This window comes from Chiloscyllium punctatum, chromosome 3 (assembly GCF_047496795.1).
Source record: "Chiloscyllium punctatum isolate Juve2018m chromosome 3, sChiPun1.3, whole genome shotgun sequence".
Taxonomy (NCBI): Eukaryota; Metazoa; Chordata; class Chondrichthyes; order Orectolobiformes; family Hemiscylliidae; genus Chiloscyllium; species Chiloscyllium punctatum.
The window spans coordinates 43,170,217-43,195,647 of NC_092741.1; the positions used below are offsets into that span (position 1 = coordinate 43,170,217).

Below are 25,431 nucleotides of genomic sequence, written 5' to 3' on the forward strand. Positions count from 1 at the left end.
CAGGATATTTCTATTTAAATAATATTGAGGGGGGATCAAAGATGGCGGCGATCTGAGAAGATCACACTGCAGAGCTTCGCATCGCAGCAGGAGCAGAAAAGTCCTTTAACCCACCCAACCCAGGTCATTAGGATTTCTTGGGGTGTTGGAAAGATTGTGGAGCCCCAAGAAACATTTAAAAATTAACTTATTTGTATTTTCAGTTGTCCAGAAATGCCTAAAAAGGGAGGAGGAGCATCTGAGGCCGGGCCTGCAGCTCAGCCTGCAGCAGCCTCAGAGCAGATTGCTCTCCAGGACCTGGTGAACCAGCTCTCAAAATCTCAAGATAAGCTGGCTCCAGTCTCTCTCATGCTGCAGAAGCATGAGCAGCAGCTGGGAGATCTGGAGAAGAGGACAGATGAGGTGGAGCACAGGGTCACAGTGGTGGAAGCTGATGCCAGTTTATTCAACGAAGAGATCCAAGCCCTGAAGACGCAGGTTTGTAATTTGCGTGACCTAGTGGATAATCTTGAAAACAGGGGCAGGAGAAAAAACATTCGGATCATCGGTCCGCCTGAGGGTAAGGAGGGTGAGCGGCCTGCGGAATTTGTTGAAGGTTGGCTTCCGAAATTCCTTGACTTGGGAGACTGGCATGAGAGAATTGAAGATAGAGAGGGCTCACCGGGTCACAGCACAGAGGTCTGGGTCAACGCCCTTGTCCTTTCCTGGTGCGGTTCCATCATTACCGGGATAAGGAGAAAGTCATGGAGGCTTCCAGACTCCAGGGGAAGGATCCAAAGGCCCCAATTTACGAGGGGTCTATGATCATGTTTTTTCAGGACTTTTCAGCAGCGATGATCCAGAAACAAAAATCATATGATGGTGTCAAGAGAAGATTGAAGGAGCTTGGGATTCAGAACTCCCTGAGATATCCGGCAGTGCTTTGGATCACCTTAGATGGATCCATGCATCTCTTTGACACATCGGAGAAGGCAAGAGACTTTGTGGACAAACTAACCTAATTTAAACAATTGTATTATGTATAAATATTGTTGCTTGGGTATGTGTTTATCATTCTGTAAAAGAAATGGAGGAAATCCGGTTGGAGCTTTGTTTTTCCCCATTTTTTTTACCTCTATTGATAATAATTTGATTCAAACTATGTCTGGCAGTGGTTAAAATGTACATTTTAAATTTCTAAGTTAGGACATACCAAAGGATGGATGGGGTATTTATTCCCTTTTTTTTAAATAAAATATTTTTTTTTATTCATATTGATATTCTATGGAGTGTTTATTCTTTTTAGCTTGTGCTTGTGATGCGGCTCTAGCTGGGAGAAGTGAAGGTGGTTGAGATGGTTAGATGCCTATTTATGGGCAGTTTGAGATGGGTAGTTGCCCCCTCCAGGCAGGGGATGAGTTCCCCTACTCAGCGCTATTGGCGCTTTATATGTTAGTTTGTTTTCTGGTTTTTGTTGTTTTTTATTTTTAATACTTTTGTATGTTTGCTAAATGTAGTGGTTTTATGTAGTTTTTATACTCGGTGGATCATGTGACACTAAGGCTCAGCAATTTGTGGTTCGAGTTCCTCCTCTCTGGAATTTAAATGTAATTGCAGAAGATTATGGCTAATGATTTGATTAAATGGTGTACCTGGAATATCAAGGGAAGTCACTCACCAATTAAGAGGAAGAAGGTACTCTTGAGTCTTAGAAAGGAGAAGGTGGATATTGCTTTGTTACAGGAGACACATTTGGATGACAAGGAGCATCTGAAATTACAGCAGAATGGCTTTGACCGAGTTTACTTTTCAACATTTAATACCAGAAGTAGGGGAGTGGCTATATTGGTTAGGAAAAATCTCTCATTTAAATTGTTGGAATGTGTTAAAGACACATACGGGAGGTTTGTAATTCTTAAAGCCTTGATAAATGGGGAAGAATATGGCATTTTAAATGTTTATTGTCCCCCCAGCTCATCCTCTTAAATTCTTGGTAGATGCTTTTTCTAAACTGATAAGTCTCACGTCTCAGCACATCATTATAGGGAGAGATTTTAACTGCCTCATGGACCCCACAGTAGACAGGTTGCCTAAAGGTCCCTCAATACCCTCTGCACAAACTAAACAGTTATTGGGTTTGTGTGGGAAATTAGGATTGATGGATGTCTGGAGGTGTCTCCACCCTACAGGTAGGGATTTCACGTTTTTCTCCAATCCGCACAGATGTCACACAAGGATTGATTATTTTCTGACCCCTGCGGTAACCCTGGATCTGGTGGCAACCTGTACGATTGGTAATATTGCCATCTCTGATCATGCTCCAGTGTACCTCATGGCTAAAATTAAGGATGTTACAGTGGATTCAAAGTACTGGCAAATGGACCCCTTTGTTCTCATGGACAGCAAGCTTGTGGAGTATTTCTCAAGGGAATTTCGGGCATTCCTAGACATCAACATAGGCTCGGTTGATAGCTCATCTGTTCTCTGGGAAACTGCCAAAGCTTATGCCAGAGGGTTAGTTATTTCATATTCCACAAGTAGGAAGTGGCAGAAGGGTGAGCAGCAACGTCTCCTTGAAGCACGGTTGAAGGCAGCCGAGAAGACCTATTCTGACAGACCCTCGTTGGTCAAACTACAGAGGATTACGGCACTGCAGTCTGCATTAAATTCTGTGCTCACGCAGACGGCAAAGAAGGAGCTGGCTTTTGCAAAGCAAAGGTTATACGAGCATGGTGACAAGCCAGGCAAATACTTAGCATACCTTGCCAGAAAGAGAATGGCTCCACAAACCATTACAGCGATTAGGGAAGGGTCCGGGAACCTAACATGTGATTCTAAAAAGATTAACGTGGCGTTCCAGAGATTCTACTCTAAATTATATCAGTCTGAGAATTGTGAGGAGGGGCAGGCCAAAATGGAATCCTTTTTTAGAGATCTGAAGCTCCCAGGTGTGACTCCCGAACAACAGTCCTTTCTCAATGCCTCATTATCAGACCAAGAAGTGCAGGAAGCTGTGAGGCACCTTCAGAGTGGAAAGGTGCCCGGTCCTGATGGACTTCCCAGTGAATTCTATAAGGAATTTATAAGTATACTGTCAGGCCCGATGCTGAATATGTTTAATGATTCATACAGTCATGTTTGTCTCCCAGCATCTCTGAGAGAGGCCAATATTTCACTTATCCTTAAAAAAAGGGTAGGATCCGGAAGGCTGTGCTTCATACAGGTCCATCTTGCTCTTAAATGTGGACTTTAAGATCCTTTCAAAGGCTCTTGTGTTAAGGCTGGAGACTGTGTTACCTCCTATTATTAAAGAAGATCAGACGGTCTTCATAAAGGGTCGCAGATCCTCCAATAACGTTAGGAGGCTGCTTAATGTAATTCAAGCATGCCGACAGCAGTCAGTACAGGGATTGGTGATTTATTTAGATGCAGAGAAGGCATTTGACCGAGTTGAGTGGCTGTACCTTTTCTACACTCTAAACCGGTTTGGTCTGGGCGAAGTTTTCATAAGATGGATAGAGGTTCTCTACAGTGTACCTCTCGCTGCGGTCATTACCAACGGGGTACGATCAAGCAATTTTAATATTTCTAGGGGCAGCTGCAGGGCTGTCCCCTTTCACCATTACTTTTTATGTTGGTGATTGAACAGTTGGCAGAGGCCATTCGTGGGGATCTCAATATATCAGCTCCAGAAGTGGGGTCAAAATTACATAAGATCTCGCTGTATGCAGATGATGTTCTAATTTTCTTGACAAATCCAGCAGTCTCAGTGCCTTGCCTGATACAATGCATTCACTCGTTTGGTGCTTTTTCAGGGTATAAGATTAATTTTGCTAAATCAGAGGCTATGCCTATGGGTGGTCTTACGAAAGAGTTGGCTCTTGAGAGTGACTATAGATTCCCATTTAGGTGGTCACAGAGGGATTTTGTGTACTTGGGCATATTCATTACTCCAGTTCTGGATTGGCTGTTCAAAGCCAATTTTACTCAATTATTTGAAAAAATTAAACAAGATCTCCAAGGATGGGAGGCACTTCCAGTCTCATGGATGGGTCAGATAACGCTTATTAAGATGAATATTCTCCCTCGTTTGCTATACCCTATACAGATGCTCCCCCTGATTTTCAATAAACAAACACTCAGGAGCCTGAACAGTTGGTTCAGCTCCTTTATCTGGCACCATAAATGGCCCCTCATTAAATTAGCCAAACTGCAGTTGCCTCACAGATTGGGGGGAGTAGACCTTCCGGACATTAAAAATTACCAATTACCCTCGCTTTTGACCTATGTAAGTGATTGGGTTTGTGGGGATCCTCTTTCAATATGGCTAGATATCGAAGTCTCCCAGGCAAGGTGCCCCCTTACCAGTTTGCTGTTTTTGGACAAGGTGAGGACAGTTAGGGAATATTGCCATAACCCAATAGTCATCAATACTGTTAAAGCATGGAGGGCAATTCGGCAGAGGGAAGGTAATATTGGTAAAACATCTTTGTTTACACCTTTAGTGGGTATGCCGAGTTTTCAACCAGGTATGATAGATTCAGGATTTAAACATTGGGCAGCTAGGGGTATATCTTGCATGGATGACTTATTTGAGGGAGATGTAATGATGTCCTTCGATCAGTTAGTATGGAAGTACGAGTTACCTAATAAAGACCTCTTTCGTTATTTTCAAGTTAGGGATTTTATTCACACTTTTGACTGATCCCTACAAATCTGACATAGAAAGAGGGGTACTAAGGGCTAAGAGTACACTGTCTGTCCGTACTCTATATCACCAATTGGGGGGTGCACCTCAGATGAGTCTGATCAACTCTGCAAGATGTGGGAAAGAGAGCTGGGTGTGGAGATTTCTTCAGAGGCATGGGAGGATATTTAGGAGAATGCAAGGAAGATATCAATTTGCAATAGGACCCAAACTTTATGGTTGAAGATTCTCCACAGGGTCCACTTAGCCCCAGACCATTTGTCAAAATTTAAACCAGGGGTATCTTCAGCATGCCCCAAGTGCAAGGTCTGTACGGGTACTCTTACCCATTGTCTTTGGTCTTGTGACAGGCTTCAAACATATTGGTGCGCTGTGGTGGGTGCAATGGAGAGGATTTTAGGTGTAGGGGTGGAGAAGGACCCTATTTCGCTCCTTTTGGGCCTGCAGTCTCGCATAAGGCAAAGCTTTTCAATATTCTTACATTCTGTGCAAGGAAGAATATCTTGCTAGGCTGGACATCAGAAAAACCCCCAGGTCTGTCGGGTTGGCGGAAGATTGTTATGGAGCATATTCCCCTGGATTTTCTCACAAATATGGTAGACCACAAAACTGAGAATTTTTACAAGACTTGGCAACCCTTTTTAAAATACCTGGACACAGATTTATCTGCCACACTAACAAGGGCTTTTATATAGCTGTAACGATTGTGTTTCATGAGTCCAATATCCAGGGAGGAGGAACTGTGAATGTATGAGTGTTTTGTTTGGCTGGGCTGAGTTATTACTATTTATTTGTTTGTTGTTAGGTATTTAGTTAGTTAGTTAAATAGCTAGTTTAGGTTTCTTTTTAATTTTATACTTCTTTATATATGTTTATACATTCGTATAGGAAGGTGGGTTGAGGAATTTCTTTTTATTATTTGGGTTTAGTTTTGTACTATTTTTGTACTGTTTTGAATTGCATTGTTTTGTATTTGTTGTAATATTTAAAAATCTATTTTTTCTTAATAAAAATATATTATTAAATAATATTGAACTCTATTCTTCATGCCAAAGTAAATAACTTCACATTTCCCCAAATTATTTTATAGTTTTGCATGTTTTGTGATTTTATCTGCAGTTTTGCTCCTCCAACTCTTTCACTATTTGGATTCCTTTAGAATGATTAGATCTTTCTTGGTTCTGAGCTCACTACAAGAAAAGTATTGTTGACCTTGATCCCTGAATGATATCCCACTCCCCATGACAATAATGTCTTTACTAATCAGTCCAGCCATGCTACCTCCTTTGCCCTCTCTCATATTTTCCGCACACTCTGTTTCTGTGAATATTAAGTGCCTAGTTCTCAAATGTTTAGCTATATTGTGATTATTGGCATTGTATTAATTTCCCACATGGCTATTTGTGCTGATAGTTCATCAACATAATTCACAACACTTTGTGTATTTATATATATGCATTCTAAAAACTGTCCTGACAATCCTCATACTTCTTCTTGGTCTACTCTATCTAGTACACTATTACATTCTTCCCCAGTACTATCATGCAGTCTCACTTTGTGCTCATTTTCTCTCACTTTCACTTTTACACACTGGTTCCCACCCACTGCCAATTTACTTTAAACCATATTCAACTAGTGAACTTCTTATGAGGACAAAAATATATTTAAAAATAGAACTACCATTATAAGCTTCTGTGAAATGGGGCAGATTCATGATTTATATTTTTCATCTTCCTTTCCTTGAATAACCATCTATTAAGACCATAAGAAATAGGAAAAGGAGTAGGCTATTGAGAATTTCCATCCTGCTCCACCATTCAATAGGATCATGATTAATTTGACACTCCTCATGTCCACTTTCCTACCCTTTCCCCATAACGTGTAAATTCCCCAATTGATCAAGAATCTGTATATCTCTGCCCTAAATATACCCAGGGACTCTGTCCCACAACTGTCTGTGACAAGGAGTTCCAAAGATGCACAACCCGCTGACAGAAGAAATTCTTCCTCTCTCAGTCTTAACTCTGACTCTCCCATGAGTATTTACCTTGTCAAGCCCCTTAAGAATCCTATATATTTCAATGAGATCACCTCTCATTCTTCTAAATTCCAATAAGTAGAGACCCAACCTGTTTAACCTTTGCACATAAGACAATGCCTCCATACTGGTGATCATTCTAGTGAACGTTCTCTGAACTGCCTCCAATGAAACAATATTTTTAAAATAAAGTGACCAAAACTGCTCTCAGTACTTCAGATGTGGTCTTATCAGCAGCTTTTACAGTTGCAGTCAAACTTCTCCATTCTTTCCCCCAACCCCCTTGAAATAAGGGCCACATTCCATTAGCCGTCCTGATTACCTACTGCTCACTTTCAGTATTTCATGCACAAGTAGTCCAAGTTCCTTCGTGTTGCAGATTTCTGCAGGTTCCTTTCTCTATTTAGATAACACTGTTCTTTTGCTCTCCCTTCCAAAATGAACAATTTCACATTTTCCCATATTATACTTCATTTGACAACTTTTTGCCCACTTACTTAACCTATTAATGTCTCTTTATAAATTGCTTGCATCTGTCTCCAGAACCTGTCTTTCCATCTATTTTTGTGTCACCTGCGAATTTGGCTACAGTAGGATTCATTTCCTTCCTCCAAGTCATTAATATAAATTGTAAACAGCTGTAGTCCCAGCACTGATTCAGGTCGCCAACCTGAAAAAGAACTCGTTATCCCCATTTATTGTTTCCTGCCCATTAGTCAATTCTCTACCGATGCCAATATACACTTCCAACACTGTGGGCTCTTACCTTATTGCCGTATTTTGTTGAATGCCTTCTGGAAATCCAAATACAACACATTTAACTGGTTTCCCCTCTAACCAAGCTGATTGAGACTTACTCAAAAAACTCTAATAAATTAATCAGACATGATTTCCATGCTCACACTGTGGATTTCTTTCAATCATCATTATTTTGTTACTTCCAGTCAAGTTTTTTTCATCATTCGTTAAACACTACAAACTTGTTATAGTTATCTACTCAACTATTCTTAATTTGATATATCTATGATTATTACAGTTCGTCTGAATCCTGCATCTTACATTTAGAAAGATATTGCTTAATAGATGCAAGTAAATCTTATCATGTTGAAAACAATTTCTTACTTTATTTAAAAAAGAATAAATGTCTTATTCTTTTTTATTTCATTTAATGGTTTTCTTTTTTACTATGCATATTTGGTGTGGATGGTGGCAAAGTAGGATGCTTCTGCTGGAGCTCCTCTGCTCCACCAGTTCTTTTTCTTTCTTCTACTTTTTTAGTCTCCTGTTCTCTCCTCTTAGCAATGGAGACAAATCTTGGAACAACAGTAGGTGCAGGCAGCAAGTCCCAGAGCAGTGAGCCCTGGAGCAGCACACGGGCTGCGAGCCCTGGAACAGCGCAAGCAGAGAGCCCTTGACAGCATGTTGGGGTGCGTGCCATAGAGCATCTTGGAGAAGCAACCTCAGAACAGCGCATGAGGAAGCAGCCCCAGAGTGGCACACAGGTGGCGACCAGCATGGGGGAGGCAGTCCTGGAACTTACCTTGGAGCAGCTGAGTGCTGGTATAGAGCAGACTGGAAGCTTGGAGCAGAGGGGGGACAGTTGTTAGACTGGGTTCTGGCTCAGGCAGTCATACCACATATGGAGACCCTGTGGTGAATTGCTACAATGTTATGTTTATTTGACATTTCCTACCTTATTGTAATTGTAAATCCTTTAATGGTGCCCTATTGTTAACTTATTTTTCAACTCTGTAAAGTAACATAACGACTTTTATTCCTCTGTTGTATCCAACGTTTGTACCTAGGTACTTGTACCTAAGATGTCGCCATAAGAGGCAGACATTGTAAAAGCTTTTCACCGTAAACCTGCAATATAGTACATATGACAATAAAGGATATTCTATTCTAAACTACACACCCTCCTCCACCCTAAAACTAAAATATGCCGTATATTAATATGCATTTGTTTCTGAACAAAATACTCTTTTTGTTCACTTATGGGATATGAGTATCATTGGCTGAGTCAGCATTTATTGCCTATCCTAGTTGCCATTCAGAAAGTGGTGGTGAGCTGCCTCCTTGAACTGATGCAGTCCATGTCAATCCTTCTTTAAGTAGTTGTGTTTTCGAGAGAGTGGCACACAAAAGCGAACAGTCACCTTTTATCTCAATAATGGCAAATCACTTCAATAGCAGTTCTTAGACTTTTTTTTATTTGTTCATGAGATGTGAGCAACATTTGTTGCCCATCCTCAACTGCCCTTGAGAAGATGGTTGTGGTCTGCTTTCTTAAACTTCTGCAGTCTTTGGGGTACAGTACACTAACAGTATTGTTAGGAAGATAGTTCTAGAAATTTGACCTAACAGCAGTGAAGAAACAGTAACATAGTTCAAAGCGAGTTGGAGTGGAATTTACATGTGGTGGTGTTTATGCGCATTAGTTGCCCTTGTCCTTTGAGGTAGTGGAGGTTGCGGGTTTTAAAGATGCAATCGGAATAAATAGCAAATACATAGCTTATACCGACACACAAGATAGTGGTCACGGACTTAATCTGGCTGATTAACATTTAACAAAATTGTAGATTTACAAATGAAATAATGCATTTTAAAATTATTTTATACATTTGTGCTTACAATCTTTTTCACAGTGATGTTTGTTTTAAATCTAAAAATAAAGCAATGTACACATTCGAAGAAATCTATAATATGGCAGAAAGATAAAAGGTTAAATTTAATGGCATTTAATAGCTCGATTATACATTGCTGTATATTTATGGTTACAACTTATTCAGGAAGCAGTGAGTCAGTAAGCAGGTTCATTTGATTGGCTGCTTTTTTTGGTAAATCATCCTTGCAGCCTTAGCAACAATAACAATTCAAGCTGAACACAGAATTATTTACATAGCTTTGGATCACATATTCAAATACATTATTTTGATATGTCAGACTGTAGTTTATTAAGAAGGAACCAATGGTTACAAAATAAATGTTTTACATATTAGCATTTCAAATATTTATTTATTTAAATTTGTAATATCTATTTAAAATCCACTTTTAGAAGTAATTTCAATAAATTATCAAAATCACCAAGGATCTTGAGTTGTATTGCATGCAAGTTTAAGACTATGACAATCTCAGAAGACTTTACAATTAGCTCCAGTCATATTGCTTTCATTTATGAGAAAGCTGAGGGGAAGGATCACCACTAAACACACATAGGTGCTTTGTTTGCAGAAAGTTTTATAAATTTCACAATAAAACATGCAAGTTCTAAGAAATGGAAAAACAACATCCTTTAATAGGATCAAATGAATATACTGGATTAATGGTGCTGGAAGAGCACAACAGTTCAGACAGCATCCGAGGAGCAGTAAAATCGACGTTTCGGCCAAAAGCCCTTCATCAGGACGTGATTTTACTGCTCCTCGGATGCTGCCTGAACTGCTGTGCTCTTCCAGCACCACTAATCCAGAATCTGGCTTCAAGCATCTGCAGTCATTGGTTTTACCGCAAATGAATATACTCCAAGTGATTTACAACAGTTTTAACACTTTCAAACTCCTTTGATGTGGTTTTGTTATCTTTCATAACTTGCAGACCTAAATTAGCACAATTTTTGTCATGCTTTAGCCTTTGAATCTATTACCCATTAACCACAATATTTAAAAATATCACGCTGGGATTTTCTGTTTTGGAGTTAAAATATAGCTTAGATGTTGTCACATCCGCCATGGCTCACAGCAAGCTTTCTTGTGCAGTCATGTGCACTTCAGTTCATTTCATATGCAAGCAACTTCCATGGTGACCGAAATAATGAATCACATGCAGATAACAGGTAAAGTTTCTTGCTCCTACTGGCGCCTTCGAGGGCGAAGGTTATGGTGCCATATTAGAGGCTACCTGGTTATTACTTCACTTGCTGCAAGCTAGGAACTGAACAGCAGGGGATGGTTATCACTCCCATCCAAACTCCAACGAATTCACTTTCTTCTTGTCCACAGGTACAAGTCATCAACAGACAGAAAAACAGAAGAGGGCTCAGAGGCTCACCAGCATTAGCACCTCTTAAGATGAAGCCTGTAACACCACAAACATATTGGTCAGGCGTTTAGCTGTATCCACAACCAACACAGAGGCTGCCACTGTACCTTAGCTTTAGTAGATTCAGGAACAGACTCTGGTGAGCACATCAATACCAAGTGTACACAGCTGCTGGCAGAAGAAATACCTGTGGTCTCTGATACTCAAAGTACTGCCAAAGACTTGGAGTATTTGCTGAGCTCAATGAAGAAGTTGTGTCATAACTAGGGTAGACAGCATTACCAAAGTGGGAGGTGTCTTTGATTATATTGGTTGCTTTCCCGAGGCAGCAGGAACTATAGATGGAGTCAACAGGTAAAAGGCTAGTTTGTGTGATGGACTGGGCTGTGTTCACGATTCTATATAGTTCTTGCATTGTTGAGAACAGCAGTTACCAAACCATACTGTGATGCATCCAGATAGAATGCTTTCTATGGTGCATCTATAAAAAATTGGTAAGAGGAGGGGAACTTGCAAGTGGTAGTGATCTCATATTTCTGCTGCCCTTGTTCTTCAAGATAGTCATGGGTTTAGAAGATGCTATCAAAGGAACCATGATGAATTTCTACACTATGAAAGAACCCTCACTCATTTTTCATTATTTTTTATTTTATTCCTTTACCAATTTCAGTTTGGAGTTGTGAACTGGGAACTTCATGCTAAAGGTGCATTGTGGGCAACAACTTGTGTTAAAAAGAAAATACCAGTGGGACTAGTTTAGTTTGGAAAACTTGGTCAGCATGGATGAGTTGTACAGAAGGATCTGTTTCTGTGCTGTATGACTCTATGACAACATGTTTTTGTTTATTTATGAGGCCAGGCCTGTATGTTAATTGCAGGTTGCTCCTGATCAAGGTTCTGCAGATGCTTCATCATCAGGGAAGAGCATTATGTTTAAACAGATAGCAGAAGGTCAGTACCTGGGAACTGGTTCAGCAAGTCTGGAAAAGATCTTGCACTCAAACAGATGGCAAATGTTGAATGTTAACTGGGACCTTGGGGAGGAGACAGTCAGTCTGTCTGGAAGTGGTTAGAGATTGAACTGGATTTTGGACTGTGTTTTCTTTGAGAAGGAACCTGGCTGTTGATGCTGCATGGTGGCTCAGTGGTTAGCCCTGCTACCTCACATTGTCAGGGACCCGGGTTCAATTCCACCCTCGAGTGATTATCTATGTAGAGTTTGCATATTCTTCCCATATCAGCACGCATTTCCTCCAGGTGCTCCGGTTTCCTCCCACAGTCCAAAGATATGCAGATTAGGTGGATTGCCCATAGTGTCCAGGGACATGTAGTTTAGGTGGATTAACGATGGTTAATGCAGCATTGCCAGGACAGGATAGGGAGACAGGGTCTGGGTGGGATGCTCTTCGGAGAGTCAGTGCAGACTCAATGGGCCGAATGGCCTGCTTCTGCACTATAGAGATTATATGATTCAGTCTGCTAGCCATGTTATCCGTGTGCCCTTCATCCTCCCGCCCTTAATATGTTAGCAATCATGGTTATGATTTAGGTTCCCAACCTTGTCCCACAGCCCTTACTCAATGAGTCCTACTACCAATGCTAAATATTACTGCTCCCCTTACTAAAGTCATCTGCACCCAGAAATGTGGTGCATTAGGGGAAAGAGATAGTTTATGCAAGGTTTGCTGGAAGTCATAAAGTGTGCTGAGTGGCAAGACCAGTGTAGGGCAGAGTGGAGGTGTTTTCCTTCCATTTTGTTTTTCAGCCATCAGCATTTGAATTGCAATTTTTTTGCAGACGTAGCAGGTCAATCAACTACTAACATTATTTGAAACAGTACATTTTTTCAGTACTGTAAGTAGTGGATTGTTTAATCACCATTGTAAAGTTCAGTAGCAGAGTCAAACTTATTAGAAGGTGTAGACTTGTAATAGTTAATTAAAAATTATTAATTAGCACATATTAAAGCAAGGAAAGGGGTGTGCTGTGACTTCAGAATGCATTGAATGATTTATTGTCACTTGTACTTAACAAATAACGAGTGACAAGTGTAATATGTCGCCATGCTCCGGCGCCATTTTGAGTTACAGAGGATATTAAGATTCAACTAAAATATAACTAAAAACAGAGTTTTTCCTCCCTTCTTGTGCTTCGTTTGACATCGGTGGGGAGGTCTCTGTGCTCCATGCATACCAATACCCCCACCTCAAAGTCCATTTCAGGAATCCTGCTCAAGGGCAACCATCACCTCTACCACTCCACCAGGAGTACCAAACTGGGCCACACCACTGCCGATGCAACAGCCACCTGCATGGATCTGCCATGGATCACCACATTGCCACAGCTGAAGCCCAACGTCCTGATTCCGGCACCAAATGCGTTCTCCATTGATCACAGAAACTGCCCTGCTGTCACTGCCATCATGAAAGCCACCGCCACCCCCTCAAGTCCTGCACTGTGGGTCCACTAGCATCGAAGTCGCTACCCTCCAGTGCTATCTCTTGCTGCAGGGTCTGCAGTCAAACACGAGCATTTCTGGATGCTGCTGTGATCCAGGGTAAACACATCTGCAGTAAATGCTTATGTCTGCAAGAACTTTGCAAGTTGCGATCACTGTGGCATATCAGGGAGGGGGAAAGTTACCTGGACACTTTATTCCAGGAGGCGCTCACAATTCTTAAAGTGCCTTTTTCAAATATGGTCAACAGGAAGGTGTGATTGCAAGTGAGGCGGTAGCCATACACACAGATGACAAGGACCAGAAATGACTGGGGCAACACAATGATAAGAGGACAAGCTAAACAGAGGACAATCAGAGAATTTCTATAGGCATGGCACTCATCCATGGACTCTATCAATAAGCACATTGACCTAGACCCAGTATACTGACCACTGCAACCAACAAGCAGAACCGACAGGCGGAAGCAGCAAGAACAAAATCAAATAAATTCCAGAAGACACAGTACAGCAGTGCTTCACAGGAGGCTCCAAAGCACTGAGGATGTCACTTAGGAAGGGGACAAAATACCTGCAAATCAACTTCTCAGCTCAGCTAACATACCCATAACTATAGCCTTAATAAGACCATAAGGAATAGGTGTAGGAGTAGGCTGTTTGGTCCCTCAAGCCTGCTCCACCATTCAATAGGATCATGGCTGATCCATCATTCCTTCCGTCCACTTTCCAGCCTTTTCCCCATAACTCTTGATTCACCTACTGATTGAGAATCTATCTCAGCCTTAAAACTCTCTCAGCATCGACTATACCCCCACTGCTCTTTCTGGATAGATATTCCAAAGACTCACAACCCTCTGAGCAAAGAAATTCACCTTTACTACCCTTTTCTCTAAGACTATGTCATCTGATCCTAGACTCTCCCATCAGTGAAAATATCCTCTCAGCATTTACCCTGTTGAGTTCCTTCTCTTTCTCCTTTCAAATAAAGCATTCCCAACATCTTCAATCTATCTTCACAAATGAAATTTCTCATCTTGGAGAATTCCTTCGGCATTCTCTTTAATGTGTTCACATCTTTCCCAAAGTGTAACACCCATAACTGTAGTCCAGACGTTAGTAATGTCTAACTAGTGTTCACTAGTTCTTTATTGTTCACATCACACATATCTGTATTAAATTCTCGCAGCTGAACTAAATTGCAAGAGGAAGACCTACTAGCCTATGTTTACCTTCAAAGAGCTTGTGCAAAGTCCTTGAAGTTAGCAAAAAAAATTTAGCATTCGCAATAGCACTCTCTGCATAATCTGAATCTTGAAGCAATTACAGGAAGCATCCCAAATAAGTAGAATTGAGGTCATATCTTCATATCTGTGGTGATTGTGTGTGTGAATGCTAAGCTCTTTATCAAACTGAAATTTAGTGCACATCATGGCTGAAACATTAATACCCACTTTAGAACTCTAAAAGATCCTGTTTGCTCACAAATAAATGGAACTCAATTTTCCTTCAAAGTTCTCTTTCCTCCACAGAGAATTAAAACTTCTATTAAAATGAGAAATAACAAGATGAAGAAAGGAAGAAGGATAAAAAGAAACAGGAAGAAATAAAACATGCTTATGATTTTAGGAAATCTCAAAGCATTTTCCACCAAATGAAGTACTTTTGAGGTAAAGTGTAAATATTTAAGAAATACAGTACGAACTCACAAACCACAATGAAATATAGGCCAGAAAATCTGTTTTAGTACAGATAGTTGAGAAATTACTCCATGCTCAGACAGAACTTAGTTTAACATTTCATTCTAAACATAGCATTGGCATTAGTGCTGAACTGAAATGTCAACCTAGTTTTTAGGTTATATCTCTAGAGTGAGACATGAATGCTCAATCTTCAAATAAAGAGGCTACTGTCCTACCAACTGAAACACAACTGACACAGTAGGATTAAGATTAAGATTATGGTTGAATCTTGCAGTAAGGAAAGCCTTATTCTGTTTTTGCCTGTGCTATACTTACCTGAGTTCAATTCATTCCCTATGTACCAAGATGAGAAAGTATTCAGTTCTACTATAGTAGCACGCCTTTTAAAATCGTTATCATTTCTGTCCAAATACACAATTTTCAGTTGCAAATTGTACTCAAAAAGGCAAGAGATTCTACTAAAACAAAATACCTGTTCTGTTCTGTTCTTTGTTGATTTCAGTGTTCCCAGGATAGGTAGAAGGTCTACTCTCTTGTATTACTTGTTTGCTGAAACAGAAAAGTAAAAGTATTTGGAAAAAAGGGATTAAAATTTAAACCTATTGAGAATAAAAACAAAGATTGCCATTCAATTTGTGACAATTCTATAATAAAAAATTCATAGTTTATGCTTTATTGAATATTGTGTGACCAATCACAATTGGACTTTTGGTTGTTGGAACAATGAAGCATAAGACAATTTGGATATTGTGATAGTCAAAATAAATATAGGTTAGATTTTGTGAAGTCAAGAAAATCCCCAAAAAGAACAAAGTTAATTTGACAGTTTCTGTAGATAGTGAATATATCAGAAACATTCAGATGAATGTCAAATTTTAGACATGTTCCAAGGGGATACCCACTACAAATATGACTGAAAAGTTTCTGCTACAATATTCTACTCAGTACTTCTGGGACTAATTCAGTCCCAATTACAAGTAAGCATGGCTCCTGTCTGACTTTGTAAAGGATAACTCCCCCTAACCAACTTTGCATACAAGTCCTCTATGTGAGGCATCGGGTATTTATCTGGCTGCAAGAAACGGTTTACCATTTGCTTGAAATACCCACAAAAACAAACAGAGCCATCAGGATTCACCATTGGTACAAATAGTGCTGCCCATCCTGCAAACTGCATCCTGCAAGTTTGATGATTCTTTCACTCTCCAGCCTCCTGACTTTCGTCTCTATTTTTGGCCACAAGGAAAATGGCACTGGGCGGGCCTTGCAAAAGGTCAGAATTGCACCCTAGTCAACATGTAAAGTGGTTTTAGTGCCCTTGATAGTACAATGTCCTCCTTGAAAAACACCTGGGTATTTCACTAGGACTTCACTGAGGCGGCCATTTTCCAACTGAAAAATGTGAGGCAATCAAGGTGAATTTTTCTCAACCAATTCCACCACAATAGGTTGAGCCCAAGCCTTTTACTACCATCAATGGTAACTGCACAAGTGTTTCACATTGGAGACCAGAACCAAAGTAGTACCCCTAATTTGCAACAGCTCCCCAGTGCATTTTCTCAGTCTAGCTGAGATCTTGTGCAAGCTTAAAGGTTGGTGTCCTGAGCGAATCTTGTTAAAGACAGATTTTACAACCACAGATACAACTGCGCCCGTATAGACCTCCATGGGAACTGGGTGACCATCTAACCAGACATTAATTTTAATTAGCTTTGATTTGGGTGTCACTAAGCAATTTAATTGTTCCAGCCCACATGCAGGATGAACTTTCCTGGATGTGCACTCTCCTATCTTCCAGCCTATGAGTTTTCCTACACAAATCAGGCCTTGTAGGACTTATTTGTTGTCTTGAGTCAGCATACCAGCAACAACTACAATGGCTTGCTAGCCCAGATCCTGAAGAACTGTTTAGTCACTTGGCTGAGACTTGGCTTTGTTGTGGGCTTCTGCTGTGGATCGGCCTAGGGTCCCTCTGTTCTGGACATGCCTGCATGAGGCTCTGCATTTTCCTACAATGATGTGGTGTTCCCTAAGCTAAGTTGGGCAGGTGAGGGTGCCCAGTTCCATTGGGATGCCCAGTAGTTCTTATGCTCCACTTGCCACATTTTCTAATGACAAGGCCAGCTGTAGTGTCTGTTTGAAGTCCAGTTGGCCTTTAACTCATAGACGCTTTTGCATGGTGATGTCATTAATCGCATGTACCAAATGGTCTCTCTGCATCTCATTCAGGGTTAATCCAAAATTATATGCCTCTGCCAGTCATTGTAACCTCGTCAAAAATCCCAATACGGATTCCCCTAGTTCTTTAACAGCCGAGCAAAATCAATAGGATCTCAGGATTTGAGGAGGATTGGGGTCAAAATATTCCTTAACCAACTCTATCAACTCTTGGAAGGTTTCAATGTCTAGTGCCTTTGGGAAAGTTAAGCCCCTTGTAACTGAAAATGCTGCAGGTCCACATGCAGTCAGAAGAATTACTTGTTGCTTTTCATCTGCCCCAATGCCATTTGCCTGGAAAACATATCGTATTCTTTCGATATACTGGGCCTAATCTTCGACAGCAGGATCAAATGAGTCAAACTGCCCAAATAGAGGCATGATGCTAGAAATGCTTACTCCAACTTCAAGATGACAATTGCAAGTCAATGTTCTTCAGGCACTTCCTGTTTTCTTCCATCCCCGCTGAAATAACTGCATAGAGACTGGTGTCCCATCACCAAGTCACCTTTTATTTACTAGTGCGGAGTACATTGGAGTCAATCTTCAACTGAAGATATTTTAATCTTTTGGTTTTTTTTTCTCTGCAGCACCATCCAGTACAGAGTCAATCTCCTAAACTGAGGAGATTCTAAATCTCCTGGGTTTTTTTTCCCTCCCTGAACTGAGGAGACTCTACATATCCTAGTTATAAGCTTTTTCTCCCTAAACTGAGGACACTCTAAATCTCCTGGATCTATATTTTTTTACTTCCTAAACTGAGGAGACTCTAAATCTCCTGGTTAATTGGTCAGCCAAGGCTGCTTGGTTGGCCCAGGTTCCTGATGAAGGGCTTTTGCCCAAAACATCGATTTTCCTGCTCCTCAGATGCTGCCTGACCTGCTGTGATTTTCCAGCACCACTCAAATCTTGACTGTGATCTCCAGCATCTGCAGTCCTCGCTTTCTCCCTAGTTAACAATCCCAATCAAGAACCTCATAGTTAATGAGGTCAACCTAGTTCCAATCATTACACTAAGATTGCTTATAATTTGGTCAACTTCTCCTTAGGAACTCTTTAGTCCTGGAACAATCTCACATTGACTCCAGTGCAACTTCCTCACTGTGATTTTATTAAAACTATATAAAATGAAGATATTTATTTTACAGGCTTCCATGTCTGTAAATTGAAGTGAATGAGCTCATACAAGTATAAGCTTTGGACAGGATCTTCCAAAAGTGGTAAAGATTCTACAAGAGAAACCCAGAACCTATGAAAGTTAGAAAGTCCACCAGATCTTCTAGTCAGAAAGTGGCCAATCCAGAACATAGCAATGCCTATATAACATTCCTCAGATCCCCAGGAAGTAAGATTAATTATGGGAAAAGTAAGTGCTGTTGGGTGGGGGAGAGAGTACAGTTCTCAGGTTCAACGTTGCAGGAACAGACGAAGTTAAAGTATTGTAGTGGCTTTCAGCACTAACAACCTGCAGTAAACACAGTCCCTTGATTGTGCACAGATTGAGGGACCTCTGCCTCTAAAATAACAAAGGAACAGCATCAAGCATATTTAAAAATGAGGTGTCAAATTGGTGAAGCTATAAATCAAGACTACTCTCATACTACACATCTCAAGCAGCAGGACATAGACAGAGATTCCACAACCAATGGATCAGATCTAAACTCTGCAATCCTGCCACATCCAAAATCATGGTGGTACAATTAAACAACTAATTATAGGAGGAGACTCAACATTTATCATTGCAAATGATAAGGATGAATATCATAAGACAATAACATACAGGAGCAGAATTATGGGCCATTTGGCCCATCCAGTCTGTTTTGTCTTTCAATGATGGCCAATATGTTTCTCAACCCCATTCTCCTGCCTTCCTCCCCTATTTCTTGATCTCTTTACTAATCAAGAATCTACCTATCTCTGTCATAAATACACTCAGTGACTTGGCCTCTACAACCCTCTACAGCAATGAGTTCCACAGATTAACTACCCTTTGGCTGAAGAAATGCCTCCTCATCTCAGTTCTGAAGGGTCGTCGTCCCTTCAGTCTGAGTCTGTGCCCTTAGATCCTAGGCACTCCTATGAGTGGAAACATCTTCTCCAAGTTCACTGTATCCAGGTCTCTCAGTATTTTATAAATTTCAATTAGATGCCCCCATCCTTCCAAATGCCATTGAGTACAGACCCAGAGCCTTTAACCTCCCCTCATAATGACAAGCCCTTCATCCCTGGAATCATTCTTGTAAACCTCCTCTGGATCCCCTTAATTGCCAGTACATCCTTCCTTAGATACGGGGCCAAAACTGTTCACAATATTCCAAATGCGGTCTGACCAGAAGCATTCAATAACTGCTTATTACCTGCCTCCGACTCTTGAGCCATAATTGCCAAGTGGATGATCCATCTTGGCCTCCTCCACAGGTCCCAGCATCAAAGATGGTAGTCTTCAGGCACTTCAACTTACTCTAGCTGATATCGAGACACTGGATGCTGCAAAGGCTTTGGATCCTGACCAATTTCTGGCAACAGTACTGAGGACCTGTGCAGAACTTGTTGCAGCCCTAGCCAAGCTGCTCCAGTGCAGATACAGTAGTCTACCCAACAGTACAGAAAATTACCCAGGTACATCCTGCATATGTTATGACACGGTGGTGAACCTCTCTGTTAATTAAACCAAACACCCAGAAAAGCTCACCTCACCTCGTAATCTGTTAAAATATGAGTGCCACAGAACTCTCCAATTCCACTATTTAAAATAAAACATTATCAATTTATTCATTAACTCTAAAAGTGAACAATAAACAATAACTATTCACAACTCTAAGCTCCCCTTCCTCCTAACTGCTTATTACCTGCCTCCAACTCTATAACAATATGCTGTTCCAATAGGACACTTATTAAAATTACATCAACTTAATTTAAAAACTACACAGCGGCTGTCATCTTTGGTGTCTGTCTTCTTCTATATGAAGATCACCCTGGGTAGTCTTCTTTCTTTTTACTGCGAATATGTTTCATATGAAAAGGTACCTTTGATAGGGAGTGTTTCCTAATTTCTTGGATCTGTGTTAATGGCAGTTGTTCTGTAAGCAATTTTCAAAATGCCTGCACTTTTATATCCCCAACATCAGATCATCTCATTGGTTCGATGTTGGCAAAACAAAAAAATTCAAACTTGATTGGGTTTTAGTATCCTGTGGCATAATTTAAACTGATAGGTCAATTTCGAATTGTTGTCAAAACAGCTACTAACTCAGGTATCCATTTCACAGCCAACTATTACGTTTTCAATTTTCCAGTACACTCTGAGACTGCTATCTAGTCATATCACAGGTGCTTGTAAGCTCTCAATGCAGAATAGCATTCACTGTCTCTTAAAGGTACAGTACACACCTTCAACTTCATAACAAATACATTAAGGAAGAGAAATCAAACTAATCCAATTGCCATCCCATCAGTCTACTATCAATCATCAGTAAAGTGATGGAAAGTGTCATCAACAGTACTATCAAGCAGCACCTGCTCACTGATGCCCAGTCTGGGTTCCACTAGGGCCATTCAGCTCCAACTTCATTATAGCCTTAATCAAACATGGAATCAACAAAAGAGCTGAATTCCAGAGATGAGTTGAGAATGTCTATCATGATATCAAGGGCATATTTGACTAAATGTGCCATCAAGTAACCCAAACAAAACAGGCATCAATGGGAATCAGATGGGAAATGCTCTCTCAGAGTCATACCCGATACAAAGGAAGATGGCAGTGGTTATTTGAGGTCAGTCATCTCAGCTCCATAACATCTCTGCTATAGTTCCTTACGGTAGCATCCTTGGCCCAACCATCTCAGTTGCTTAATCAAAGACCTCCCTCTTTATAAAGAGAGAAGTGGGTGGGGATGTTCACCAATGATTGCAAAATGTTCAGCACTAATCACGCCTCAGATATTAAAGCAGTCCGTTCCAATGCAGCAAGACCTCAGCAATATCCAAGCTGCGCTGGGAGGTGGCAAGTAACATTCATGCTACCAAATGCTAGTCAATGTCCATCTCCAATGAAAGACAACATAACCACTGTCCTTTGGCATTCAGTGGTGTGACTATCACCAAGTCCCCCACTCTCAACATCCTAGGGGGTTACCACTGACTGAAAACTGTACTGAACTAGACATATAAATAATGCACTCCATTCCCTGCGGTGCCCATCTCTCCCTGAACAACTCCAGGGTGTTGGTGGGCACTGCGTGCTCCTTCTCCAGAGATACCCAGGCTATAATGTAACCACGGAAGAGGGGCAGGCAGTCGGCCCTAATGACCCCCTCCACGGCCTGCTGCCTGGACCTGTTTACGGCCAGTTTGGCCAGGCGCAGGAGCAGACCAATCTCGTGGTTGCTGGGTGTAAATCTTGGAATGTCCCCCTTAATGGCATTGTGCATCTACTCACAGCACATAGACTGCAGAGATCAAGAAGCCAGTTCACCATCACCTTCTCAGGGCCAACTAAGAATGAAGAATAATTGCTGGTCTACCCAACAATGCCCACATTTCATGAATGAAAGAAAAAGCAACCTGTTCGCACAGGTTAATTTGTCACAGAGGCCAATCTGATGTTGTGCCAATGGATTATCTGTAGTGACTGGAACCAGGTGGACCTCGTTAACTTTGAAGTTATTAGTTGGGGTGATCAACCTGGGCCAATCAGAGATCATATAACCAGGAGACTGGTCTGCTCCTGCGCCTGGCCAAATTGGCCATAAACAGGTCCAGGCAGCAGGCCGTGAAAGGGGTCATTAGGGCCGACTACCTGCCCCTCCTCCACGGTTACATTATAGCCTGGGTATCTCTGGAGAAGGAGCACACGGTGCCCACCAACACCCTAGAGTTGTTCAGGGAGAGGTGGGCACCGCAGGGAGTGGAGTGTATTATTTCCCCCTCCAACTCTACTTTGATTTCATCCCTGCCCTCCCCCTCACTGTTTGATCATGCAGCATTGCCCTTTGATGTGAAGGGCACTGCTTGTCACTGGCCATTCGGGTGTTTCCTTTCTTTCTGGTGGTGGAAATTTGAATAAAGATTCGTGCACCTTGTGTCTTTCACTGTCTCACATCTGCACACACACAGCATGGATGCTGAGTAAAAATAAGCACAAAAAAGACAAAAAAAAAGAAAAGAAAAAGAACAAGTCTGTCAGACATCCTGTTCACTCTGAGAGTTGGCTCTTGAGGGAGCTGGATAGTGTAAAAAAAAGAAAAAAGAAAAAATAATAACCAGAAGATTGGTCTGCTCCTGCGCCTGGCCAAACTGGCCATAAACAGGAAGCAGGCCGTGAAGGGTGTCATTGGGGCTGACTGCCTTCCCGCCCATCTTCCGCGGTTATGTTAGAACCTGGGTGTCTCTGGAGAGGGTGCACACAGTGTCCACCGACACCCTTGAGTTGTTCAGAGAGAGGTGGGCACCGCATAGAGTGGAGTTGAGTGTATTATTTCCCCCTCCAGCTCTATTTTGATTTAATCACTGCCCTCCCCTTCACTGTTTGATCACGCAGCATTGCCCTTTGATGTGAAGAGCAAGAGCACTGCTTTTCATTGGCCACTTGGGTGTTTCCTTTCTTCCTGGTGGCAGAAATTGAATAAAGATTTGTACACCTTGTATGTTTCACTGTGTGTCACACCTGCACATACACAGCATGGATGGTGGGGAAAAATAAGCACTACCCCAGTTAGGCAATAGTGTGGGGGTAAAAGAAAAAATAATAAACAAGAGCGTTAGAAGAAAAAGAAGAACCAGGAGATTGGTCTGCTCCTGGGCCTGACCAAACTGGTCATAAACAGGTCCAGGCAGCAGGTTATGGAGGGGGTTGTTATGGCCAATTGTCTGACCCTCTTCCGCGGCTACATCCTAGTCCAGGTGTCCCTTGAGAAGGAGCATACATATACCAACTCCCTCGAGCTGTTCAGCGAGAGGTGGGCACCGCAGGGAGTAGAGTGCTTTATTTCCCTCTCCAACTCTATTTTGATTTAATCCCTGTCCTCCCCTTCACTTTTTTGATCACACAGCATTGCCCTTTGATGAGAAGGGCACTGCTTGCCACTGGCCACTCGAGTGTTCCCTTTCTTCCTGGTGGTGGAAATTGATTAATGATTTGTGCACTGTTGTCTTCCACTGTGTCTCACACCTGCACAACCCAGCATGGGTGCTGGAGAAAACTAGGTGGTAGTGTGGGGTAAAAAAAATTTAAGAAGTAAAAAAAAAAAGAAAAATAACCAGGAGGTTGGTCTGTTCCTGGGCTTGGGCTAAACTGGCCATTAACAGATCCAGGCAGCGGGCCATGGAGGGGTCGTTATAGCTGATTGCCTGCATCTCTCCCGCGGTTATGTCAGAACCTGGGTGTCCCCAGAGAAGGAGCATGTGGCGTCCATCAACACCTTCGAGATTTTCAGGGAAAGGTGGGCATCGCAGGGAGTGGAACATATTATTTCCCTCTCCAATTCTATTTTGATTTAATCCCTGCCCTCCCTTCACTGATCACACAGAATTGCCATCTGAGAAGTGCACTACTTGTCACTGGCCACTCGGGTGTTTCCTTTCTTCCTGATGGTGGAATACAAATAAAGATTTACACACGCTTTTCACTGTGTCTGACACCTGCACACATGCAACATGGGTGCTGGGGGAAAAATAAGCACTACAACTGTCAGGTAATGTGGGAATAAGAAAGAAAAGAAACAAAAGAAAGAAAAAAATATATAACCAGGAAATGAAGAAAAATAAGCACTACCACTCTTAGATGGTCATGTGGGGGTCAAGTAGGGAAAAAAATAACCAGGAGATAGAAGGGCATTGTTTATCACTGGCCACTCGGGTGTTTCCTTTCTTCCTGGTGGTGGAATATCAATAAAGACTGATACACCTGTTGTTCTTCACTGTGTCTGACACCTGCACACACACGACATGGGTGCTGGGGAAAAATAAGCACTACCACAGTTAGGCAGTAGTGTGGGGTAAAAGGGAAAAACATATATAACCAGGAGATAAAACCAGGAGATTTAGAAGAAAAAAAATTACCAGGAGATAAAAAGGCATTGCTTGTCACTGGTCACTCTGGTGTTTCCTTTCTTCCTAGTGGAGGAAATTGAATAAAGATTTGTACATCCACTGTCTTTCACTGTGTCTCATACTTGCACACATACACAAGAGTGCTGGGGAAGATATAACCAGGAGATATAGAATAAAAATAAAACATGAGATTTAGTGTCCTCAGTTTAGGGAACTCTCTCTGTAATAGCTGGGCCACAGTTGGTGTGTTACTGTAAACCTGGGACAATCCGGAAAACCCTGGCCGACCAATATAATCAGGAGATGATTCTGTGCTGGCTGGTGCTACAGACAGTGTTCCTTCTGTTGCTGGTTTCTGCTTTTCTTTTGGAGGAGGAGAGTTTTCTCGTTCTTTTCCCTTGTTTAGGGAAGGCATTTGCTCTTTTGGTTTTCTTTATTGTTTTTTGCTGTGTTTGTTTGTTTTTCAGGAGATTTAGAGTCTCCTCAGTTTAGGGGACTGACTTTGTGCTGGATGGGCCACAATCAGTGTGTTACTGCTGCGTTTGGTTTCTGTGTTTTTTTTAGGGGAAACCTGATTCCTGAACTAGCTGTATTATATAGCCAGTTTGTTAACTGGTATTCCTTTTTTAGATTAGATTAGATCAGAACAGTGTGGAAATAGGCCCTTTGGCCCAACAAGTCCACACCGACCATCCGAAGAGGAACCCATCAGATCCATTCCCCTACATTTACCCCTGACTAATCCACCTAACACTATGGGCAATTTAGCATGGCCAATTCACCTAACCGGCGCATCTTTGGACTGTGGGAAGAAACCGGAGCACCCGGAGGAAACCCACGCAGACACGGGGAGAATGTGCAAACTCCACACAGACAGTTGCCCGAGGCGGGAATTGAACCCTGGTCCCTGGTGCTGTGAGGCAGCACTGCTAACCACTGAGGCACTGTGCTGCCCACATATGTTAGGCCTACAATTCCAGGGATCATCCATGTGAATTTCTGCTGGACACGCTCCTGTGCCAGAATGTCCTTCCTGAGATGTACAGCCAAACATTGGACACAGAATTCAAAATGGGGCTTACCTAAAGCTTTTATATTCCAACCCTCTTGAGATAAATGACAACATTACATTCACTTTCTTAATCATGGACTCAACCTGCAAGTTAACCTTTTGAGAATCCTGGACTAGCACTCCCAGATCCCTTTGTACTTTGGCTTTATGAATTTTCTCTCCATTTAGA

The 25,431-nt window shown here is 41.6% G+C and overlaps 1 protein-coding gene across 1 annotated transcript in view; it reads right to left on the bottom strand.

The window, feature by feature from the left end:
• The window catches only part of armc2 (armadillo repeat containing 2), a 238,005-nt gene that overhangs the window by 143,327 nt on the left and 69,247 nt on the right, over window positions 1-25,431 (bottom strand). The window contains exon 6 of the mRNA XM_072552378.1: window positions 15,396-15,472. Coding sequence (XP_072408479.1) covers window positions 15,396-15,472 — 77 coding nt within the window. The remainder of the gene's footprint in view (window positions 1-15,395; window positions 15,473-25,431) is intronic.